The sequence below is a fragment of the Alternaria novae-zelandiae genome (assembly GCF_023758075.1).
Source record: "Alternaria novae-zelandiae strain BMP 2774 chromosome Unknown scaffold_15, whole genome shotgun sequence".
NCBI classification, from domain to species: Eukaryota; Fungi; Ascomycota; class Dothideomycetes; order Pleosporales; family Pleosporaceae; genus Alternaria; species Alternaria novae-zelandiae.
The window spans coordinates 774444-792438 of record NW_026056975.1 but is presented as its reverse complement, the minus strand read 5'-3'; the positions used below and the strand labels follow the sequence as shown (position 1 = coordinate 792438).

The window sequence follows — 17995 nt, the reverse complement described above, 5'->3', positions numbered from 1 at the left end:
TTCAGCTGCAATCGTTTCGTGGACAATAAACATTACGTACGTTTCGGATTTCCCCCGATAACAGGGCTTCTCGTCGCCGTGACAGTGATATTTGCAGCTCGTCTTCCAGCCGTCAAATGGCGATCGGCTAGGTGGTAGATTCACGTATCTCCCACCGACAGCCAGTAGGATATCCGTTATGAGGTCCGGTTCTATAGCGTCCCTTTTCTCAGCTAAATTGAGAAGCTGTTGGCTGTCTATCGTCCATGCAATGAGGTCTGCAACTAGCTTTCTAGTGGGCGACCCAGACGGTACTTTCGTGTAAAAGCTCGATCCGTAGACTAGTGGGAACGCGTATGGTCTGCGCTTTATTTCGTTTGCGCATTGCATCAGACTGTCGTTTAGAGCATCTCTGAAGTCAGTGTCGAGTAAGTAGTGGCCCAGAGCAAACAATTCAGGTAGCTCCATGAGCTCCAGTAACAGGGCCACGAACGGGTCAACGCTGCTCTGTCGACTGTGAACAACGCCCGTGAGAAGCCAATGAAGATAGATACCGAAGACCTTCTTTCTAAAGTCGGGTAGTGAAATGGAGCGCTCCTGTGATTCTTGCCATGGTCCTCTCATCGGCCCGAGACCATCGGTTAAGCTCCTCGTGACCCGCAGGTAGGCGGAGGGCCTGTTTTTTCGTGAATTTACTCGTGGGAAAAAGCGTCAAAAGCTGGAATTATTCGTGTATTGCAAAAAATTCAATTCATTCATGGTCCTCTCATAGCTGCGTCGGCGAACTCGGACGAGGCACGGATGCGGCCTTCAGGAACCATGAACACGGCATTGCCATTGTAACCAACTTTGAAGGTGATCAACTTCTCGTTGGCACTGCTCATTGTTAATTCGTTGACGAATGCAACTCTACATCGTACTTACAAGGCAGCGTCCGCCTCGAAACCCCTCTGCACCATGATGAGTCCTGCAGCTCACTTGCCGTATGTAAATGGGTGTTGAAAAGAGAAGACTGTCCGGTACTTGGATTTTTGGGAAGTCGGAAGCCCAGGCGCCACAAAGTGAGAGAGCACGTCGCGCCTTCCTCGGCCACTCACCTCACCAGTCATTTCTCGCCTCACCAGCGGCACCGGCACTATTACGCCTGCGACAAACGATCTTTACACAGCTGATCAACAATAGATGCATTTCAATACGCTCGCTCGCTAAACCAAACAATAGACACAAGAAATAATAAATCGCTCAACGACAGAAGCGCGCGCCATAACAACGCACACGCTGGGTATCTTACAAACATCCAAAAGGTCATGCCATGCCCGGCCGTATCCAGAAGGAAAGAAAACCTTACCAATCATTCCACGTCTCGAGACCGCATCAAGCGACCTAAAAGCCCTCAAGCATACGCTCCTACCCGGTCATCGTCATGGAAAAACCCACTCCCATCGAACCCTTCTTCCTTCGGCGTAGCCCATACCTCTGGCGAGACATCATCGTAGCTCGGCTTGCGGGCCAGGTCTTCGGAGTAGACGCTCGCGTCGTCGTTGGTCCATCGCTGGTTCCTGTCGTGGCTCTGCTGGCCGTAGACGACGTTCCGGTCGTGCGCTGGTGCTCGCGGTGTGGAGCAGCTTATCCGCTGGTCGCCTTCACGCGAGATTATCAGGGTGTCGGGCGAAGGAGTAGGATACGATGGCGATGTGGCAGTCGCCGAAACGATGAGTTTGTTCACCAACGCATGCAAGTCCGAGACATCGTGCTGGAGAGTGCGGACCTGCTGTTCCAAGGCCTTCCTCGCGCTCCTCTCATGTCTGAGCGCCTCATAGACGTTCCGCAGAGCTCGCGCAGTCTCCTCGTTACTTCCAGTGTGAGGAACGGGAGGTGCGGCAAGCGTGGGAGAACCAGGCGCAGGCTCGGGCTCAAGAGTCTCACTACTTGATTGGACGATGAGCTCTTGATGAATGCTCGGAGCTGATCTTGAGTGAGAGCGCGATGCGGATGCCGACGAACTCCGGTTCCTTGATCGCAGGTTGCGAGGTGCGTTTTCGAGGATGATGGTTTGCCGGTTGTTACGGGATGACATCCGGCGGGTGAGTGTTTCGAGATTAGAGTACCTGGATTCGAGATCTTGAACGCGATCCTCAATGGGTATGCGATGTTGGCTCTTTGCTGGTGGCGGAGGCGGCGGCGAAATGCTTCGGACTTGCGGTGATTCTGGAATGGTTTCCTCCTTGGGTCCAAACAATGCGTTCTTGAGATCACCAAAGTTGAAAGCCGAGACCGGGGGCTGAACACTACGTTCCTGCTCTCGGTTCGGCTCTTCCGTAATCGGTGTCGCGGTCTGCGATTCGTCCGCCTGGACGAGCGTCGCGCTCATCTCGTTGAACGACTCGTTGTCTGGTTCCCGGATCATGGGTTCTTGCATCGGCACGGTGCGGACCGTCTCTACAGTCTTCGCTGTTTGCGGTCTACTATAGATGCTGCCGGACATGTAGCTCTCCCTCCAGAACTTGATCTCCGCACTCCTGCCTCTCTCCGTCGAGGCGCGCTCTTTTGCGAGATTGTGAAGAGCATCTGCACTTCTTGATCTCCGTCTGTCGTGTTTGGACGTTACTGTTTGAGTCGGACTGGACAGTGCGATACCGATACCGGGAGACATCTCATCTTCTTCAGCCTGTTCGTCCCACGCTGCCAGCTTTTCCCGAGGCTCGTCGAAACTGTGTCGATGAGTAATGGCACTTGGTACAGTGGGCAGCGTGGCTCTTCGGCGACCGAGATCCGGCCTGTCCGTATCGAATGTAAGGTACTCTTTCGGCGGACTTGCCGGCGGCGCATTCACGTTCATGGGGTACGGGAGATGTTGGCCTAGCGGATGTAATGGCTGTAGCTCCTCCACTGGCAGATCAGATATCCGAGGATTGGACGGGGGTGTCCTTGGTTCTCTTGGTGGTGTTGATCTCAGCATGGTAGTGTCCTGTTCTTCGTCAGATTTCATTCGTCACGCTGTTCTAGACAAACTTACACTATGGTGGTAGCTGTGGCCACGCTGCATTGGCTCTTCTTCCAAATCGTCCGCTCGGTCCGGGCCTTTTCGCCCGAACATCTTACGGAATACATTTCTGAGGCCGCTCTTGCGCTTATTCTTCTTCTGCGCAACTTTACCGGCGCTCTCTGGCGTCGAGCGAAACGGCGACGGGGAAGCGATCGAAGTCGATGGCACAATGCTTTCACGCTGTACTTCGTCCAAGTGTCGCACTCTTGGTGGGGATCTCGAAGAAATCGGGCGCTCGGGAGCAGCCGAATTGCGCTGCGGCTGCTGCTCTCCCACAGGATTTGATCGCAAGGCTGACATATGCTGTTCAGGCACAGGCGGAGGAGACTGAAGTGGTCTTGGCGGGGTTTGCGGCCTTTCATACTGCTCTTCTGGCGCGTCCTGCGGCTGCAGTGTGCGGTCCAGCGCGCCATTTTCCGCGTACTCCTTCTCTTCCTCTTCATTCAACGGCACATCCTCGGTAATAGGGATCGGCCCGCTAATTTTTAAGTTCCCTCTTCTGATAGCCTCAGCCTTCCAGCTGGAGCGCTCAAGAGGCGAGGGCGAGGGCGTCGACGCACTCATATCGGCGACGACAAAGCCTTCTCTTTGAAGCATATGGATGCTGCGATGTTTTGGATTCCGAGTGTTGGCGAATGCGCTTCTGCGGACGAGTTCTGGAAATTGCGCTTAGGCGAGGTTTACCGGGATGACCCAGCGAGCGTGAGGATCTCGACTACCATCACCGATGTTGCGAAAGCAGTTGATGGATAAGAAGCAAAGCAAAGGCGGACCGGAGCGACAAGCGCGGCAAACGTCCCTCCTCCGAAAATAGATGCAAGGCAAGAATAGCGAATAAGGAATTAACAACGATAGCCCCCAAGACTCGAAAGAAGCGAACTCGATCAGAAAGAGCGACGAGGTTAAACAATAGAGAGACGTGCCACAGACGACGTAACGAGAAGAGCAGCAAAAGAACGGGGGGGCGGCGCTCTTAGGGTCTATGTATCAGACCGAGAGCGTCATGTACCCTTTGGACAAGGGTGCCAATAGAGTGGGGAGGGTCAGTCGGATGGGGGGCGCGGCGGGAAGGAGGAGGCTATTATTGATGGCGCATTTGCGAATCAAGCAGTATGACCGGCATTACCTTTGACCACAACACAACGGGGGCTGGGGGGCTGCAGCAACAAATAAAGGCCTGATCGCTGCTGCACAAGCGTTGCATGAGAGGCCAACAAGTCGGACCACTACGCGAACGAACGACGTGCAGGTTGTTGGCGATGGGGCTGTGGGGTTTTGCGTCCAGTACAGCTGCATGTTTTCGCCAAAGCGGACTGTTGCAATCGATACGTTCGTTGGCTGCAGCACGGCACGCGCAGGCGCGCTCGGCCACTGTCCTCTTCAGCCCTTCTGAAACATGCGGCTAACACGTCTTGGACCTCAGCTTCCCTGTCGGCCTCTCAAACTTACCACTCGTCCAGAACCGCCATCTCAAATCCCAGTAAAGCCGTCGCAGAGCTAATCCTTCTGCGTCTACAAATAGCGGCTTGCAGCACTGACCGAGGCGTTCCACGAACCCTCCTCTTGTCGCGTCAGGTCTGAGCGCGAGAAGACATGGGGTCGCCAGGACGCATGTCATGTCATGGACCCTCGGCCGTGCAGACTAACAGGAATCCTTGCTCCAGCCTGCATTAACGCGTTTGAGGCTGTCCGCGGACTAACTCCGACGACGGCCTGATTGGAGCTGATTACTCTGGCCCACACCACACCGTCTATCACGACTGTTTGGTACTCTACTGCACGCGTTGCCTGTTGACGATGTACGTTGATGTAAACATGATTAATAGGGGAGGCTGGTCGACAGTAGCCGAAGGGTCTCGAAAGACGTTGACAGAAGCGACGTCGCAAGCGCTGGGCGCCGTTTTGATGAAGTTTCCGGCCTGCGCTGATTGCTCGATAGTATTGCGCCATGTATTGATGGTCACGACTCGCCACCACACACACTTTATCCTGCACGACACCGTTCAGCATAAAGAGTTTGAGAGAATGAGCGCATTACTCGCTGTCTATTCTGCGTGCTCTTCTGGCCCTTCTCGTTTCTCTTTTGCGCATATATGTAATCGCATGCAAGCCCTGCTTCGCCGTCTTACCACCGTAGTCTCATGCCGCATGCCACTTTGGCGATGACATTCGGCGTATGTAGGTGTTTTGGCGCGAGCTGTCTCGACTCGCGACTTTGACGCGGGACTACTGCAGCTAAAATCACGCCGCATACCATGGCTGCAGTATCGCGCTTCGCTTGCGAACCAAACCATAGCGCTGAGACCATGTCCTCCCCACACCACTCCAACATGTAGTAGCGAACCACAACTCCGACATTGTTTGTTTGGGAGCCCGTGACAGCGCATGTGTTACAGCCTCGCTTGCTTACACCCCTCATCCGCCGTTTTCTTGGTCCACGTAGACGTCTGCCAAGTTGGGATACCTGAGATCGGCGTGGTCTTCTAGATGCTGCATCCAGGCTTTTAGAAACTTGGAGCCCCTGTGAATCAATCAAGTCAGCAACAATGCATGGCGCTGTGGTGTGATGAGCGTATAGAATCCTCCGCCGTATAGCAGGGTGCCGAGGGTCTGGTCTCGGTGTGGGTGACGAAGGGTTCCCGTGTGACAAAGCAAGGGGGCGTGTCACGGCAGTTTCGAGTTACGCGGGTTTCAGATTTGCTTGTTCGCAAAGACCACATCCCGACGCCCACGTTCTCGGGTATGACCGATGTCCGCGACTCCGCGATGACGATGAGGCATCGGTTATACGACCAACAAGGAAGGCCAGTGGTGCTGGGGACATGAATTGGGAATGAAGAGGGCACGTACTTGCTTATTGTGTCTGAGTCTCCGATCACACAAAGATGTCGCTTTGGGCGTGTCATTGCAACTGCGCCCTTCATTAGCACCTGCAGCCACGTGTTCATGCGTAGATATTGCGGCGAGTCGGCAGAGTAGGAGCTGACGTACCGTTGAGCCGTCTCTTCTCGCCCAAGAAGCCGACCTCATGCTCTGGATTGCTCCGTACTGTGCTGACAATGACGGCTTCCTTCTCGCGGCCTTGGAAGCCATCCACGGATCCTAGTTCGATGCCAGGATACGCCTCTTTGAGCATTCCAGCAAGCAATGCGAGCTACCATTGTTAACCTTCAACCCCACAATACAAAGTTGACGCGCATTGCACACGCATGATGGGCAGGGTAGAGAGACGCGTACCTGTGCATTGTATGGCGTAACCACCGCGATGTCTTCCGCTTTAACGCCGGCTTTGATCAGATTCGCGACATGCATCTTCACCAAAGCCGCTTCTGCTTCATTAGATTTGCTATCGCCAAGGCTCATGCCTTTCCCGCCCTTGCCTATCACACCCTCGTCTTCGATCTTCTCGGGAAAGTCACCGCCCTGAGTGTCCCAGAAGACAAGCGGCTCTTGTGTATCTTCGGTTTCTTCGACGTCGTACTTCAAGTCCTTCAGTAGACGGTCCTTGACAAAGTCTGCTGCGATGAGTTTCGAATCATATAGTTCGTCCGATGGAAATCGCATTATCTTCTCATGCATGCGATATTGCGTCGTTAGCATCCGCTTGATCGACGGTCCATGTAGAGAAAGTAGCCTGTCGAAGAGAGTTGTTTCGAGCGTCATGCCGGTAATCAGCTTGCCAGCGGGTTTCTCCGCGCTATCGTCACTCTTGCTGGCTTCCTTCTTGGCCGCTTTCGTTTGTTTCGAGTTGAGAGACTTGATAGTGGGTGGTAATTGGAGGTGGTCGCCGGCCAACACCAGCTTACTTGCCTTGACCCACAGTAAAGGTACCCAGCATTGAGCCTCCAAAGCCTGACTGGCCTCATCTACGATGACGACGTCGAACTCCTGACCTTTTAGATGGAAGCCACCCGCGCCGTGCAGCGTTGCAAGAACGACCTTACTGCCGGTCACTAGGTTGTTCACACATCCCTTCTCTCGCTCTCTGTACTCTTGTCGGAGCTCTTTCAGCTCGCTGTAGATCTGACGGCGCTCTTTGGCGTTGCGGGTCTTACGGATAGAAGATTGTTTGTCATCCATTTCTTTGCGAACATCCTGAACTAAGGCGGCTGCTTCTGACGTTCGTGTGAGCACATCGAGCGAGTGGTTCAAAACAGATGGTAAGAGGCGTGCTGGGTGCCCGAGGCGCACCATAGGTACTTTGTGGGATGCTAGACGCTCGACAATGTTATCTACGGATATATTCGATGGACCGCATACCAGCAAGCGAAGCTTCTGTTTGAGTAATTGGAGAATAAGCTCAATCAGGGTGTGCGTCTTGCCTGTGCCTGGTGGGCCATGGATCAGCGCAACCTCTCGGGAAGCTAGCGCAAATCTGATAGCCTCTTGTTGGCTGTCATTGATAGATGGATCGTTCCACTCGAGCTTATGGAGGGGGTTTGATGGATCGTTCAGGTCTGAAGGTAGGGGCGTAGGCGATGCCTGTCCAAAGAGTACGCGCATGAAGGGAGTGTACTCTTGGTCTCCGAGCTTCTGCAGCCTGTTCATCGTTTGGTTCATCCTATCATGAATAAGTTCAGGTAAAGATTGAAACAGTGTATTCGGCCAGGACGTACCTCTTGTAGGTGACGTCGTTCGCCAACTTGACTCTAGTACATGTATCAGCCTCATTATGCCCGACACAGCCGCCCACAATGTGTAAACTAACATCCATAGCTTGCCGCCAGTAGGCACATCTGCGTCCTCTTTGTCCAGTACAATTTCCACATTCTCCCTACGTACCCTGAGAACTACGCCCGAGGCGCCTTTCTTCTCGAGCTCTTTCTTTTCCGTCTTCTTCGCGCTCCCGCTGGGCTGGTCTTGAACCGCGACTATATCGCCCACACGTATGCCGTGTTCTGGGATGTCCGGCTTCTCGCCTTTAGCGACAACTGCCGAATCCAGTCCTAGCTCGACCACGGTCTTGCCGCCCAGCCCTGTCCGTATAGAAGATATGTTAAGGTTCAGGATCGCGAGACCGGCGCGTGAGAGGGCGGTAGGCGTGTGTGACGAGAGAAGCGCGTTTGTTTCGGAGAGCTCGGCCTGAAGCTCGGCATCGAGCAGTGTGAGCTGCGAGGCGGCGAATGACGGAATATCTGTAGGGTTCGGCATCGCTACTGGTGGCTGAGCATGTACCTAGGTAGACGTGGGGTGGTAAGTTCGCGTCAGAGTTGATCGATTGCTGATCTGAGAAGCTTCGTTGGAATAGCAGAACCTCGCGCTACTTCAAACAAGTCGGGACATTATACTCGCGTAGTAGTTCGCGCGACAATTTGCTGCTGGCCCAGGGAACCGCAATGGCTGTTGTGTATCTGCAGTGCGCGCCGACTGCGAGAATGCTTAGGCCGAGCTGCTATTGCGTCATGACTCTAACCCGTTTCGGCTTGTCACCAGCAAACTCCACGGGCCGACGCGCACCTGACAAAGAAGTCAATTTGTGCTTAACTCGGAGAAGGCTTGTTTACGCACTCTTCTGAGGTCTACACTCATGCTCAAGCCTGATTGTTGTACTCGTGAGTAAGTTTGTTTGGCAACTTAGGTACTTCAAATTGGTGCATACGCACAAACTCATCGCATTGCTCAAATTCTACTTAGGTAGCCTTAGTTGGTCTGGATACAGTCCAAAGCTCTCTATTACTACCTAGATACAAAACGCGCCAGCAAGTGTACCACGCAATGAGCACCTTACATATCGTCGACATGTCCCATGCAGAAGCCAGTGAAGTTGTACAACCAGAATTCCGTGTCTTGGGCACCCTTAACAACCAGGCTGGTCTGATTCCGCTTCAGCCACCTTCCATCCAGTTCTTTGTCTGTCGCAACTCCTATCCACCGACTGGGAGGCGGTAATTGCCACCACTGGCTGGAGTCCGCACATGCCAACGTCGTTCCCAAGTGCGCACTAGTGTACAACCCCGTGGGACTCTTATTCGTTTCTATACTTGCAATAACGATGAGGACCACCACAAGACCCATGAGCAGCAGAGTATAGATCCGGTACCATGTGCTCGAGATACAGGGTAAAATCGTAGTCGTCGTTTGACCGCGAATGAAGTAGAAGGCGTACAATACGAGGGAAACGGTGATAAAAACGAAGTAAAACAATCCGAGCAGAAAAGTTGTTGTGGTGAAAAACGTGTCTCCTAATACTGGTGTGAAGATAAGGAGTGCTAATGTCCAAACTCCTCCGAGGAGAAGAAGGAAGAAGATGCGAAAAAGACAGCTTTTCCAGGATTCGGTGGGCGACTTGAATCCAGCTGTTTCATATGGCGCTGTTATGAGCGGTTCCAATGCTGTCGGTTGTTGATCGGGTTCCATGTCACTGTCCTTCGGCAAGAGAGTCCGGTGCGTCTGCACGATTGTCGTGACGTTCCGCAAGCCACCTCGCTGGTATACAAAGTCCTCTGTTAGCCACGTAGCAGCGCATAATCGTAAAAGACCGAGAATAGCCAACGGGAAGAAGACGGCGTCGATACCGAATCCAATAGCGACGCCGGGAAGTCCGGCTCCGGACATGGCACCGATGAGTAAATAGAGTGCTGACACGCCTTGAACTGTTGTGATAACGGTTTTCAACGTTGTCAATGAGGCTACTTCAACGTGGGTGTGCTCTGGCAAACGTAAGCAGTGCAGAGCACAGGCCGTAACCATCTCTTCCTCGCCGTTCCATCCGTTCGTGGTCCAGAATATCGCGTTGGTGGCTGCTAAATCATGACGACTCCACTGGACAGCGCGAATGCGCCGATCGGCTATCGCGGCGTATCTCCAGATTATAGATGTCGGGTTGTAGCTGCACAGCCGATCGTACCACCTAGGGCGTCGATCGGTCAGATACGTTATTGTAGGTGTGCCGGATACAATGTGCTGAAGCATGAGTTCCATCAGTACTTCATCTTCATGCAGGAGCATAGTCCAGGTTGAACTTACCGCGATCAATGGGGCAAGACACAAAGTGAATAAGGAGACCCACTCGGTAAAACTAACACATTGGCTGTTGTAGCGGATGGGCTCAACCTCGATGTTGAAATACGGCATTGGAGATGATGCGGCCGAGACATTCGCGCAGAAGAATTCGCTAGGGATGACTGAATCTGTTCTTTAGGCCCCCAACGACCGGGAAATTAGGTACGCACGTAAGCACGCACAGCGACACCTACCACCGCGTAATATCGGATGCATGTAAGCGCTGGTTATATGTACCATCTCTCGTGGGACCATGACTTCGCTCTGTTTGACCCCAAACCTTGAATGTATCTCGATATGGACACAAAGCTATATCCATAGATGTGCCAAGAAATTACCCAACAAGAGGTTTGCGTCCGTAGCGAAGTATTATGTGTCGCCTCAGCAGATAGCTAACAAAAGAGACAGTGGCAGCGCTCATTCTTGATACCGTATACGTAGCTCAGACGTCGGAAATAGGTGTGCTCCATCGCAGCAGTCTGAGATCGTGTTCCTCTGCCATCTTTTAGATGAGGCCAAAATGATGGAATAGTCCTAGTGGCTGTTTTGATGCTGGTTACGTGTTCTGTGCGACTGAAAATGAGTACCGGCCTGTTTATATCGTTTTGATCGCAAGTCCAGATAGCTCATAGCAAATCCGACAGTCGTGATGAAAATTGAAGTGTTAGTGTTGCATTGGGACCAAGCCTCGATTGAGTCGGAGATAACGCTTAGTAATCCCGCACTGGCCCCGAAGCTTGGAAATCTGAGGTACTCTCGCGTGCCTCGCATCTGAGCTTTGTACACGGATGCGACTCCCAACATGCGGACTCGCATTGTTGAGAAATTCGACAGCATTATTCTTTCCCTGTATTCCTTTGCATCCGATCCCACTGAGTCTGTGGAGCGTATGGCCACGTCATAGCAGCCTTCCAAGGTTGTTTGCCTTTACCACACGAGCTCAGCGAGCGCGCCCGTACCGAATGCACGGTAAATTTCATTCCAAGATTTGTCAAAGCTTTCGACACGGATGAATACGCTCCGCTAGCATCAACTACCGTTACCGGCTCCACGCCCATCAGCCATCGGAGTACACCCGGGCGTTGGCGCGGTGCGCTGAGTTCTCGAAACCTCTCAGAGTCTTCTCACATGCAATTTGAGTTTGCGCAAGTTTGTGGCGCCTCTCTACTACCGAGGCGTCAGCCTTGCCCGCAAGTAAGGCGCTGAACACCAATATATCGAGCGATGGATTCGCCGAGATCGTGGGGAGACCCATCGCGATACCCCGCATTTTGTCCACGCGGGGCGAAGTAGTTACCCCTTGAAAGGTAGCATCTCCGTCATCAGATTACAAGCCAACGGTTTATGGCTGGTTCCCGAGCGTGTTAACAACGATGGCGATTCAGTCGATACACCCACCCACAGACCGGGAGAATGCATCCGTTTGCGGTCCGGCAGTCAATGCCACTCTTGGCGTCGATATCCTACCTTGCACGTCCCTCCACTACACATCTCATAGTCGGTGCACTCAGGTCAGTCGCGTTTTGTCGAAAGCGCAAACAGAGAACGTTCCGAGGACGGCTTGTGTAAAGACTGATGTGGCGCAAAACCATAAACTCTGGATTACTACTCGTCCGCTAGATGCGCCGACACCTCATGACCAGCTGCCTAGACAATACGCGCCGGAAGCTATCCACCAACGATCCAAGCCTATTGTGGCTCTTTCCCCTGGCTGACGCTCTGAAGTGCGAGTTCGGATAGGTCAGTGCACGATGTTCTTCATGCACCGTGTCACCTCACAAGGCTGTCAGACCCCACTTCCATCAAAATGAGAGCGATCTGCAACCCAAAATTCCGGGAGGATGCTATTGAAGCATGGGTGTATCTGCAGCCACGGCGGCCTTTGAGCTTACGTTGAGTCTTTCCAAATCGCTCTTCGTCCGGACGCAATAGACTTCGACATTGTCCGAGGCTCGTTGTGAAGCGTAGTCTCTGGCTTGTGACATCTATTCCACCGGGCGAGTTAAGTATCGTGCGTTGCACAGCGATGGTAGAAGCATTCACTAGAAGCAAGAACTTTATCTGATTCGACAACCACGAGTCGAACGCACAACTACTCACTATGAAGCTGGTAACCCTTCTTTCGTTGCTTCCATTGGCTCTAGCAGTCCCAGCACCGCTGGAAAAACGAGCAAACCCTACCGTCGTTGCTCCCTCGCCTCAAGCCACGGTTGCTGGTATCAACGTATTGGGTGTTGAGTCCTTCAAAGGCATACCATACGCACAGCCTCCGATCGATCAGCTACGACTAAAGCCACCTCAGCCCATAACTTCCTCCCTGGGAAAGGTCGACGGAACTGGCATTCCAAAAGCATGCCCACAGTTCTTCTTCAGCATAGATGAGAGGAATATCCCCACCAACGTCTTAGGCACTATCCTAAACCTACCACTTCTTCAGACCGTCACAAATGCTGGAGAAGACTGCCTTACTATCAACGTACAGCGCCCCGCTGGTACCAAAGCTGGCGACAAACTTCCGGTACTATTCTGGATCTTTGGTGGCGGTTTTGAACTTGGATCTACTGCAATGTACGATGGAACAAGCCTTGTAGCCGAATCAGTCGCTCAAGGCAAGCCCATCGTATTTGTTGCGGTCAACTATCGCGTGGGCGGATTTGGCTTCATGCCTGGGAAAGAGGTATTAGCCGATGGCTCTGCCAATCTGGGGCTGCTGGACCAGAGGTTGGGCTTGCAATGGGTTGCTGACAACATTGCCGCATTCGGTGGAGATCCTGAGAAGGTCACAATCTGGGGAGAGTCTGCAGGTGCTATCTCCGTGTTGGATCAGATGATGCTCTACGACGGCGACAACAACTACAATGGCAAGCCGCTATTCAGAGCTGGCATTATGAACTCGGGTTCGATCGTTCCAGCTGATCCCGTTGACTGCCCCAAAGGTCAAGCTATTTACGACAGGGTATGTGTTCAATCCTACTCGTTGCTGCTAAGCACAATGCTAACTACTTGCAGGTCGTTGAAGCAGCTGGATGTGCTAGCTCTGCCGATACCTTGGCGTGTCTCCGCACAGTGCCGTACACCAAGTTCCTCAATGCCGCCAATACTGTCCCGGGTATCTTGGGCTACTTCACGGTCAATCTTTCCTACCTCCCTCGCCCTGATGGAAAGGCCCTCTCGGATTCTCCCGATGCCCTTGTCAAAGCTGGAAAGTACGCCAAAGTACCTTTCATCGTTGGTGACCAAGAAGACGAGGGTACTCTCTTTGGTCTCTTCACTTCGAATTTAACTACGACCAAAGAAGTAACGACCTATCTCTCAACCATCTTCTTCCAGAATGCTTCACCAGCGCAAGTCGAACAGCTAGTAGGCAGCTACCAAACTATCACCGAGGACGGCTCGCCCTTCCGCACCGGCCTGCTCAACAACTTCTACCCGCAATTCAAGCGTGTCTCCGCTATCCTCGGCGACGTTACCTTCACCCTCACGCGTCGCCTCTTCTTGGAAGTCACCGGTCAAGTCGCACCCGATGTACCATCCTGGTCCTATCTCGCGACATACGATTTCGGTACACCCATTCTAGGAACATTCCATGGCTCCGACATCCTGCAAGTTTTCAATGGCATCTTGCCCAACAATGCCGCGAAGACTATTAGAGGCTACTACTACTCATTCGTCCACAACTTGGACCCTAATGAGGGCAACACTTTCATGGACTGGCCAAAGTGGAGTGAGGGCAGGAAGTTGATCAACTTTGGCGCGAACAAGAACAGTTACCTTGATGACGATTTTAGGGGTGATACACATGACTTCCTGGCACAAAACGTAGCGAGTTTGAGGGTTTGATATCGATGATCTACATAGCGCCCGACCTGCATGAATCCTTCGAAGTTGGGCATAGCAGCAAAAAGAAAAATGAACAAAGTTTTACTCAATCACCCCTTTCGCTCTCATGACCCACCGCTGATGGTTTGTTGTGAGCTGCATGACTCAACTACGTTGCTGTCCCCATTGTTTTTTCACAGGCCGCAAACCGCCAAGTGCATTTTCAGGCTCTTCGCCAATCTTTCCTTCGCGAATCTCGAACACTTTTTCGGTATGATATCAATCGTTGGCGGCCTACTCTTCTGTCACTGGGCGGCATCGAGCATGCGCATCGCGGAGCTTTCGCCCATGGAGCAGCGCGGACACGCAGATGTTCGTCTTTACAGCTTCCTCCGTGGCTGCCCAATCATCGAGGATGCTGGCGTGCATCTCACTGAAGAATGACGATCGTGGTCGCATTGATGGGCGGAGATACTACGGGTTTACTATGGAGATTACACGGGCGTTCTGTGGATCTGGCTCTGAGAGCCGTGCACACGCGTCACCTTCTCACATCACCGCGTTGAACGGAGCAGCCACGCGTACGAAGATGCCGAGTAGGGTTTACTGACGGCGTAATGCGGTTTTCTTTGCACCGGCTTATCATCCTTATACCAATGGTGTATGTGGATATGAAGTTGATCTCGAAGTTTCTGGGCTTATCGGCACGCAAGCAACGCTTTGACGTACGTGTTGTATTCAGCAAGAACATAGAGCTAGTAGATGTCGCAAACAAAAGCGAGCGTGACTGAGGATCAGGTACCGAGAAGGAAAAGACCGAACCAAACAATTCAGCGAAAGAAATACCGAGGAAAGCTGTTTAGCACATCTCTACCGCATCGTTGGCGATAGCTACCAGTCACACGTAACGACGGCATGGTGGTCTCTGTTTATGAGCGGTCCAAGCGAACAGCTCTCAGCTTCACTCTTCCATCTCACCTCCTCCTCTTTGCACTTGATCTCTAGGTCCTTAGGCAAAGGGCCTTCGGAGTCCTCCGGAGATGGCGCATCCCAATCTTGACACCAAAGAGATCCAGGATTGGTTCCATCGTTGAGATAGTCGCATTCGACGCCGTCGATGAGGTCGTTCATCTCGTACGTACCTCCAGGCCAGGGAGGGTTCTTGACCATATCGTAATCGTCTCCTGCTGGTTCGCTTCTCGTAGCTTGCTTTTCATCGCGACATACAGAAGACTTGCCGTAATCGCTTTCGAAGAACAACCAGGAGTTGTCGGTCCAGACCCCATCAAAATACCTTTGGAAGATGATTGAAAGTGCTTTGTTCTTGCGAGATGGTTTGGACGGAGGTGGAGGGCTCGATGGAGGTGGATCAGAGTCGTTCGGGCTTTCGTCATCGTCGTCATCCCCGTGGGCGGCCGCATCTGCCCCGTTCCAAATCACACGGATGCCGCTGTTGGGATCATCCCTATCCCGCACCCAACTTGATTTCTCACTGGTAAGATAATCTCGGATGGCCTTCACGCGTTCGACACCAGTCTTGGTGTCGTCCCAAGGCTTAGTTTCGTAGGACAAGTACGTGGCTATAAGGCCCGCAACTTGAGGCGCAGCTATTCCGGAGTCGCTTGTCAGATTCGAGTACACAGCAGTGGAGATGTGGAGGACGTTTGCTTACCTATTGAAGCCCCTTGTACAGTTGCACCTTTTTTATCCTCCTTCGTTTGGCACTCAACGTCAACACCCGGCGCATAAATCGTGACGAGTGGACCGGCTTGCGAGAAGTCGGCTTTCTTGCCATCGTAGTCTGAAGCGCCAACAATGATGAGAGGGATATCATCACCTGAAAGCAACATAGGAAGTTGGTCCACCAGCTTCCGGTTAGGATCCGTTGCGTCGTTTCCAGCACTTGCCACAAACGGAACACCAAGATTCGATAGTTCACGGAGGTGGTTTCCGTACAGCTTCTGGCTTTGTTTATTGTTCTTCGCTTCCTCGGCGGTCATCCCTTTACCAAGGGCCATGGATGTGGTCACAACGCTCTTCGCCGCACGGTCGTTCCTCTTGATGTCTTCCACGATCAGCCACATTGCATTTTCCCAATCTCCGCTTATAGGCATGACCTTCGTCGACACTAGTGTCGCCTAGAAAGTTGGGTGCGATGTTAGCTGTGTTCTTGAATGCACCGATCCTGTCAGAGTTGCATAGAATAATCGGCTGGCTGAGCAGATACTGCCCTGCCTTCAGGATGGGATAAAATGGAGGCAGAAGCATGAATCGGAAACGCTTTGCAGCGTTGACAACATACCTCTTTCGCAAGCCCGTACTTTTTGCCCACAGCTTTTGAAGCGACCTGGGTTCCGTGAGATGGCTTGACAGTATTGTCGTCTGTGTCTGGACTCGCATGCCGTTGAAGAGACCTCGTAGTTTGTAGGACACGATCGTTGTCTGTCTTGAATTCTCGCTCATCGTCAGGCTGCAAGCGTGGCATTAGCGATGCGACGGCTGTAGAGATAGGGTTACTTACATTTCTGACCCTGATCTGAATGCCCCATTCGATCACGTAGACATATATTCCCTGACCAGGGTTCTCAGGGTATACGAAGTCGAGTGTCTGGGTGCCACCACTAAACAGGAACCTTCGATTAGTTCAAGAAGACATATGGCATCACATTCGACTTACTCATACTCACTATCCATCACCAAAGCTTCGTCCGCGGGATATTGGGCCTTCCATTTCAAGGCTCTGCGTGAGAGTTTGCCGCTGTTCTCGTATGGGTAGGCACTTGGGTGAACTTCAAGAGACGCGCTTTTCGTTTGCACGGCTCGATGGAATGTCACGGGAAGATCATCCAGCAGACCGAGAGTGCCTTCATACTTTTCCACGTCGGCTTTCGAACTCGGAGTCAAAGTAACGTTCCCGTATCCGAGGATCTTGTCATCCGGTCCGATCTGGTAGATGTCATTGCCGTCTTCCGCTTTGGTCTTCAAGAAGTCTCGGAACTTCTCAATGTCATAGTCATCCTTGACCACAGCGATGTAAGCGACGACATCTCGACGGGTGAGGATGTGTCCTTGCCCATTCCCAGGAGGTTCGTGGCTAACACTCTCGCCAGCGTTCTCATGAGTCGCAGTGATATCGCGGTCTTGCGGCTCATGTCGCGGCAAGTGGTCACTGGTCAGTGCGGGACTTGTTGAGGTGTTGATCTGTTGCTCGACAGCAGGGTCGGTTTCCCTTCGCTCAAGCGTAGGATTATTTTCAGCGTCTCTAGTGGTGGTGTCAGCTAGAAACGACGGAATAAATGCTTGCGCAACGCAGAGCAGGAGGGAGAGATAAAAAATGCGCATTGTAGTCACGCAAAGATTGATTCGGAGAAGCGAAAGAAAGGGTAGAATGTGATGTCTAGCTTGTATGTGAATGGTAGAACCAGTGGTGTAAGTAACGGAGATGTAGTTCAGTCATACTGAAGATAGTCATATCTCTTAATACTTAATGTCAGAAGGGCCTTCAGCCCCGGCGACTTGGTTTTTGGGTCCGAATTTGCGCAATGATGAAACCAGCGCCCTCATGCTGTTGAGCGGCGTGAGTTCACCAGGGCCTACTGTCTTGAACCGAAACGCCTGTCGTGCAACTATTCACAAATGGCATGCCATAGAGTTTGCATCTGGTGTAATTCTCAACCATGCAAGGCTCCGTTGGAGTGCGGGTAGGCCATTACGGGGACCATCAACTGTGCCAGTTCCGGGGCAGGCGCACATATCCATGGAGCTGCTTGATCGGCCTGTAGACGCTTCGATCAGAGGGGCCGAAAGTTGCGGCACCACAATGGTTGACATAGCAGGCAGCAGTTCATAGAAGGGGCCAGATCTCAACACGAGGCCATGATGTCGTCGGCAAGGTGATGCAGCATGAGTAGAGTTTAGTGGTAGTACAGCGGCCCCAGCATCTTGATAATTGACAAAGAGGCATAGGGCATAGGCAATGGAAGCACTATGAAACATGAGATGACCAGAGTTGAGACGCACGTCTACGTACTTGTTGGGGGGATTCGCCATGATGGGGCAGCGTGTGGGAAGGACGACGTCGCGTAATGTGACAGAGGCAACACGAGAGATGCTGCTTTGCGGCGGGTCGCTAACGAACTCAAAGTCGAT

The 17995-nt window shown here is 52.5% G+C and overlaps 5 protein-coding genes across 5 annotated transcripts; 1 reads left to right on the top strand and 4 right to left on the bottom strand.

The window, feature by feature from the left end:
* Positions 1 to 734: 734 nt before the first annotated feature.
* On the bottom strand, positions 735 to 938 carry J4E88_007445 (uncharacterized protein; the record flags this gene model as incomplete). Its single annotated transcript, XM_049401062.1, has 2 exons — positions 735 to 855; positions 904 to 938. 2 exons carry the CDS (start codon positions 936 to 938, stop codon positions 735 to 737), a joined length of 156 nt encoding a protein of 51 aa, XP_049253374.1.
* A 434-nt stretch (positions 939 to 1372) lies between these two features.
* Positions 1373 to 3622, bottom strand: J4E88_007444 (uncharacterized protein; the record flags this gene model as incomplete). The annotated part of the gene is made up of 2 exons (XM_049401061.1): positions 1373 to 2947; positions 2996 to 3622. The coding sequence occupies 2 exons, from the start codon at positions 3620 to 3622 to the stop codon at positions 1373 to 1375; spliced, it is 2202 nt and encodes a 733-aa protein (XP_049253373.1).
* Positions 3623 to 5440: 1818 nt separating this feature from the next.
* Positions 5441 to 8176, bottom strand: J4E88_007443 (uncharacterized protein; the record flags this gene model as incomplete). Its single annotated transcript, XM_049401060.1, has 6 exons — positions 5441 to 5546; positions 5876 to 5936; positions 6017 to 6179; positions 6263 to 7586; positions 7642 to 7674; positions 7734 to 8176. 6 exons carry the CDS (start codon positions 8174 to 8176, stop codon positions 5441 to 5443), a joined length of 2130 nt encoding a protein of 709 aa, XP_049253372.1.
* Positions 8177 to 12128: 3952 nt separating this feature from the next.
* J4E88_007442 (uncharacterized protein) lies at positions 12129 to 13867 on the top strand (the record flags this gene model as incomplete). Its single annotated transcript, XM_049401059.1, has 2 exons — positions 12129 to 12983; positions 13037 to 13867. The coding sequence occupies 2 exons, from the start codon at positions 12129 to 12131 to the stop codon at positions 13865 to 13867; spliced, it is 1686 nt and encodes a 561-aa protein (XP_049253371.1).
* Positions 13868 to 14737: 870 nt separating this feature from the next.
* On the bottom strand, positions 14738 to 17896 carry J4E88_007441 (uncharacterized protein; the record flags this gene model as incomplete). The annotated part of the gene is made up of 6 exons (XM_049401058.1): positions 14738 to 15453; positions 15519 to 15984; positions 16149 to 16316; positions 16368 to 16479; positions 16524 to 17108; positions 17877 to 17896. 6 exons carry the CDS (start codon positions 17894 to 17896, stop codon positions 14738 to 14740), a joined length of 2067 nt encoding a protein of 688 aa, XP_049253370.1.
* Positions 17897 to 17995: the final 99 nt, after the last annotated feature.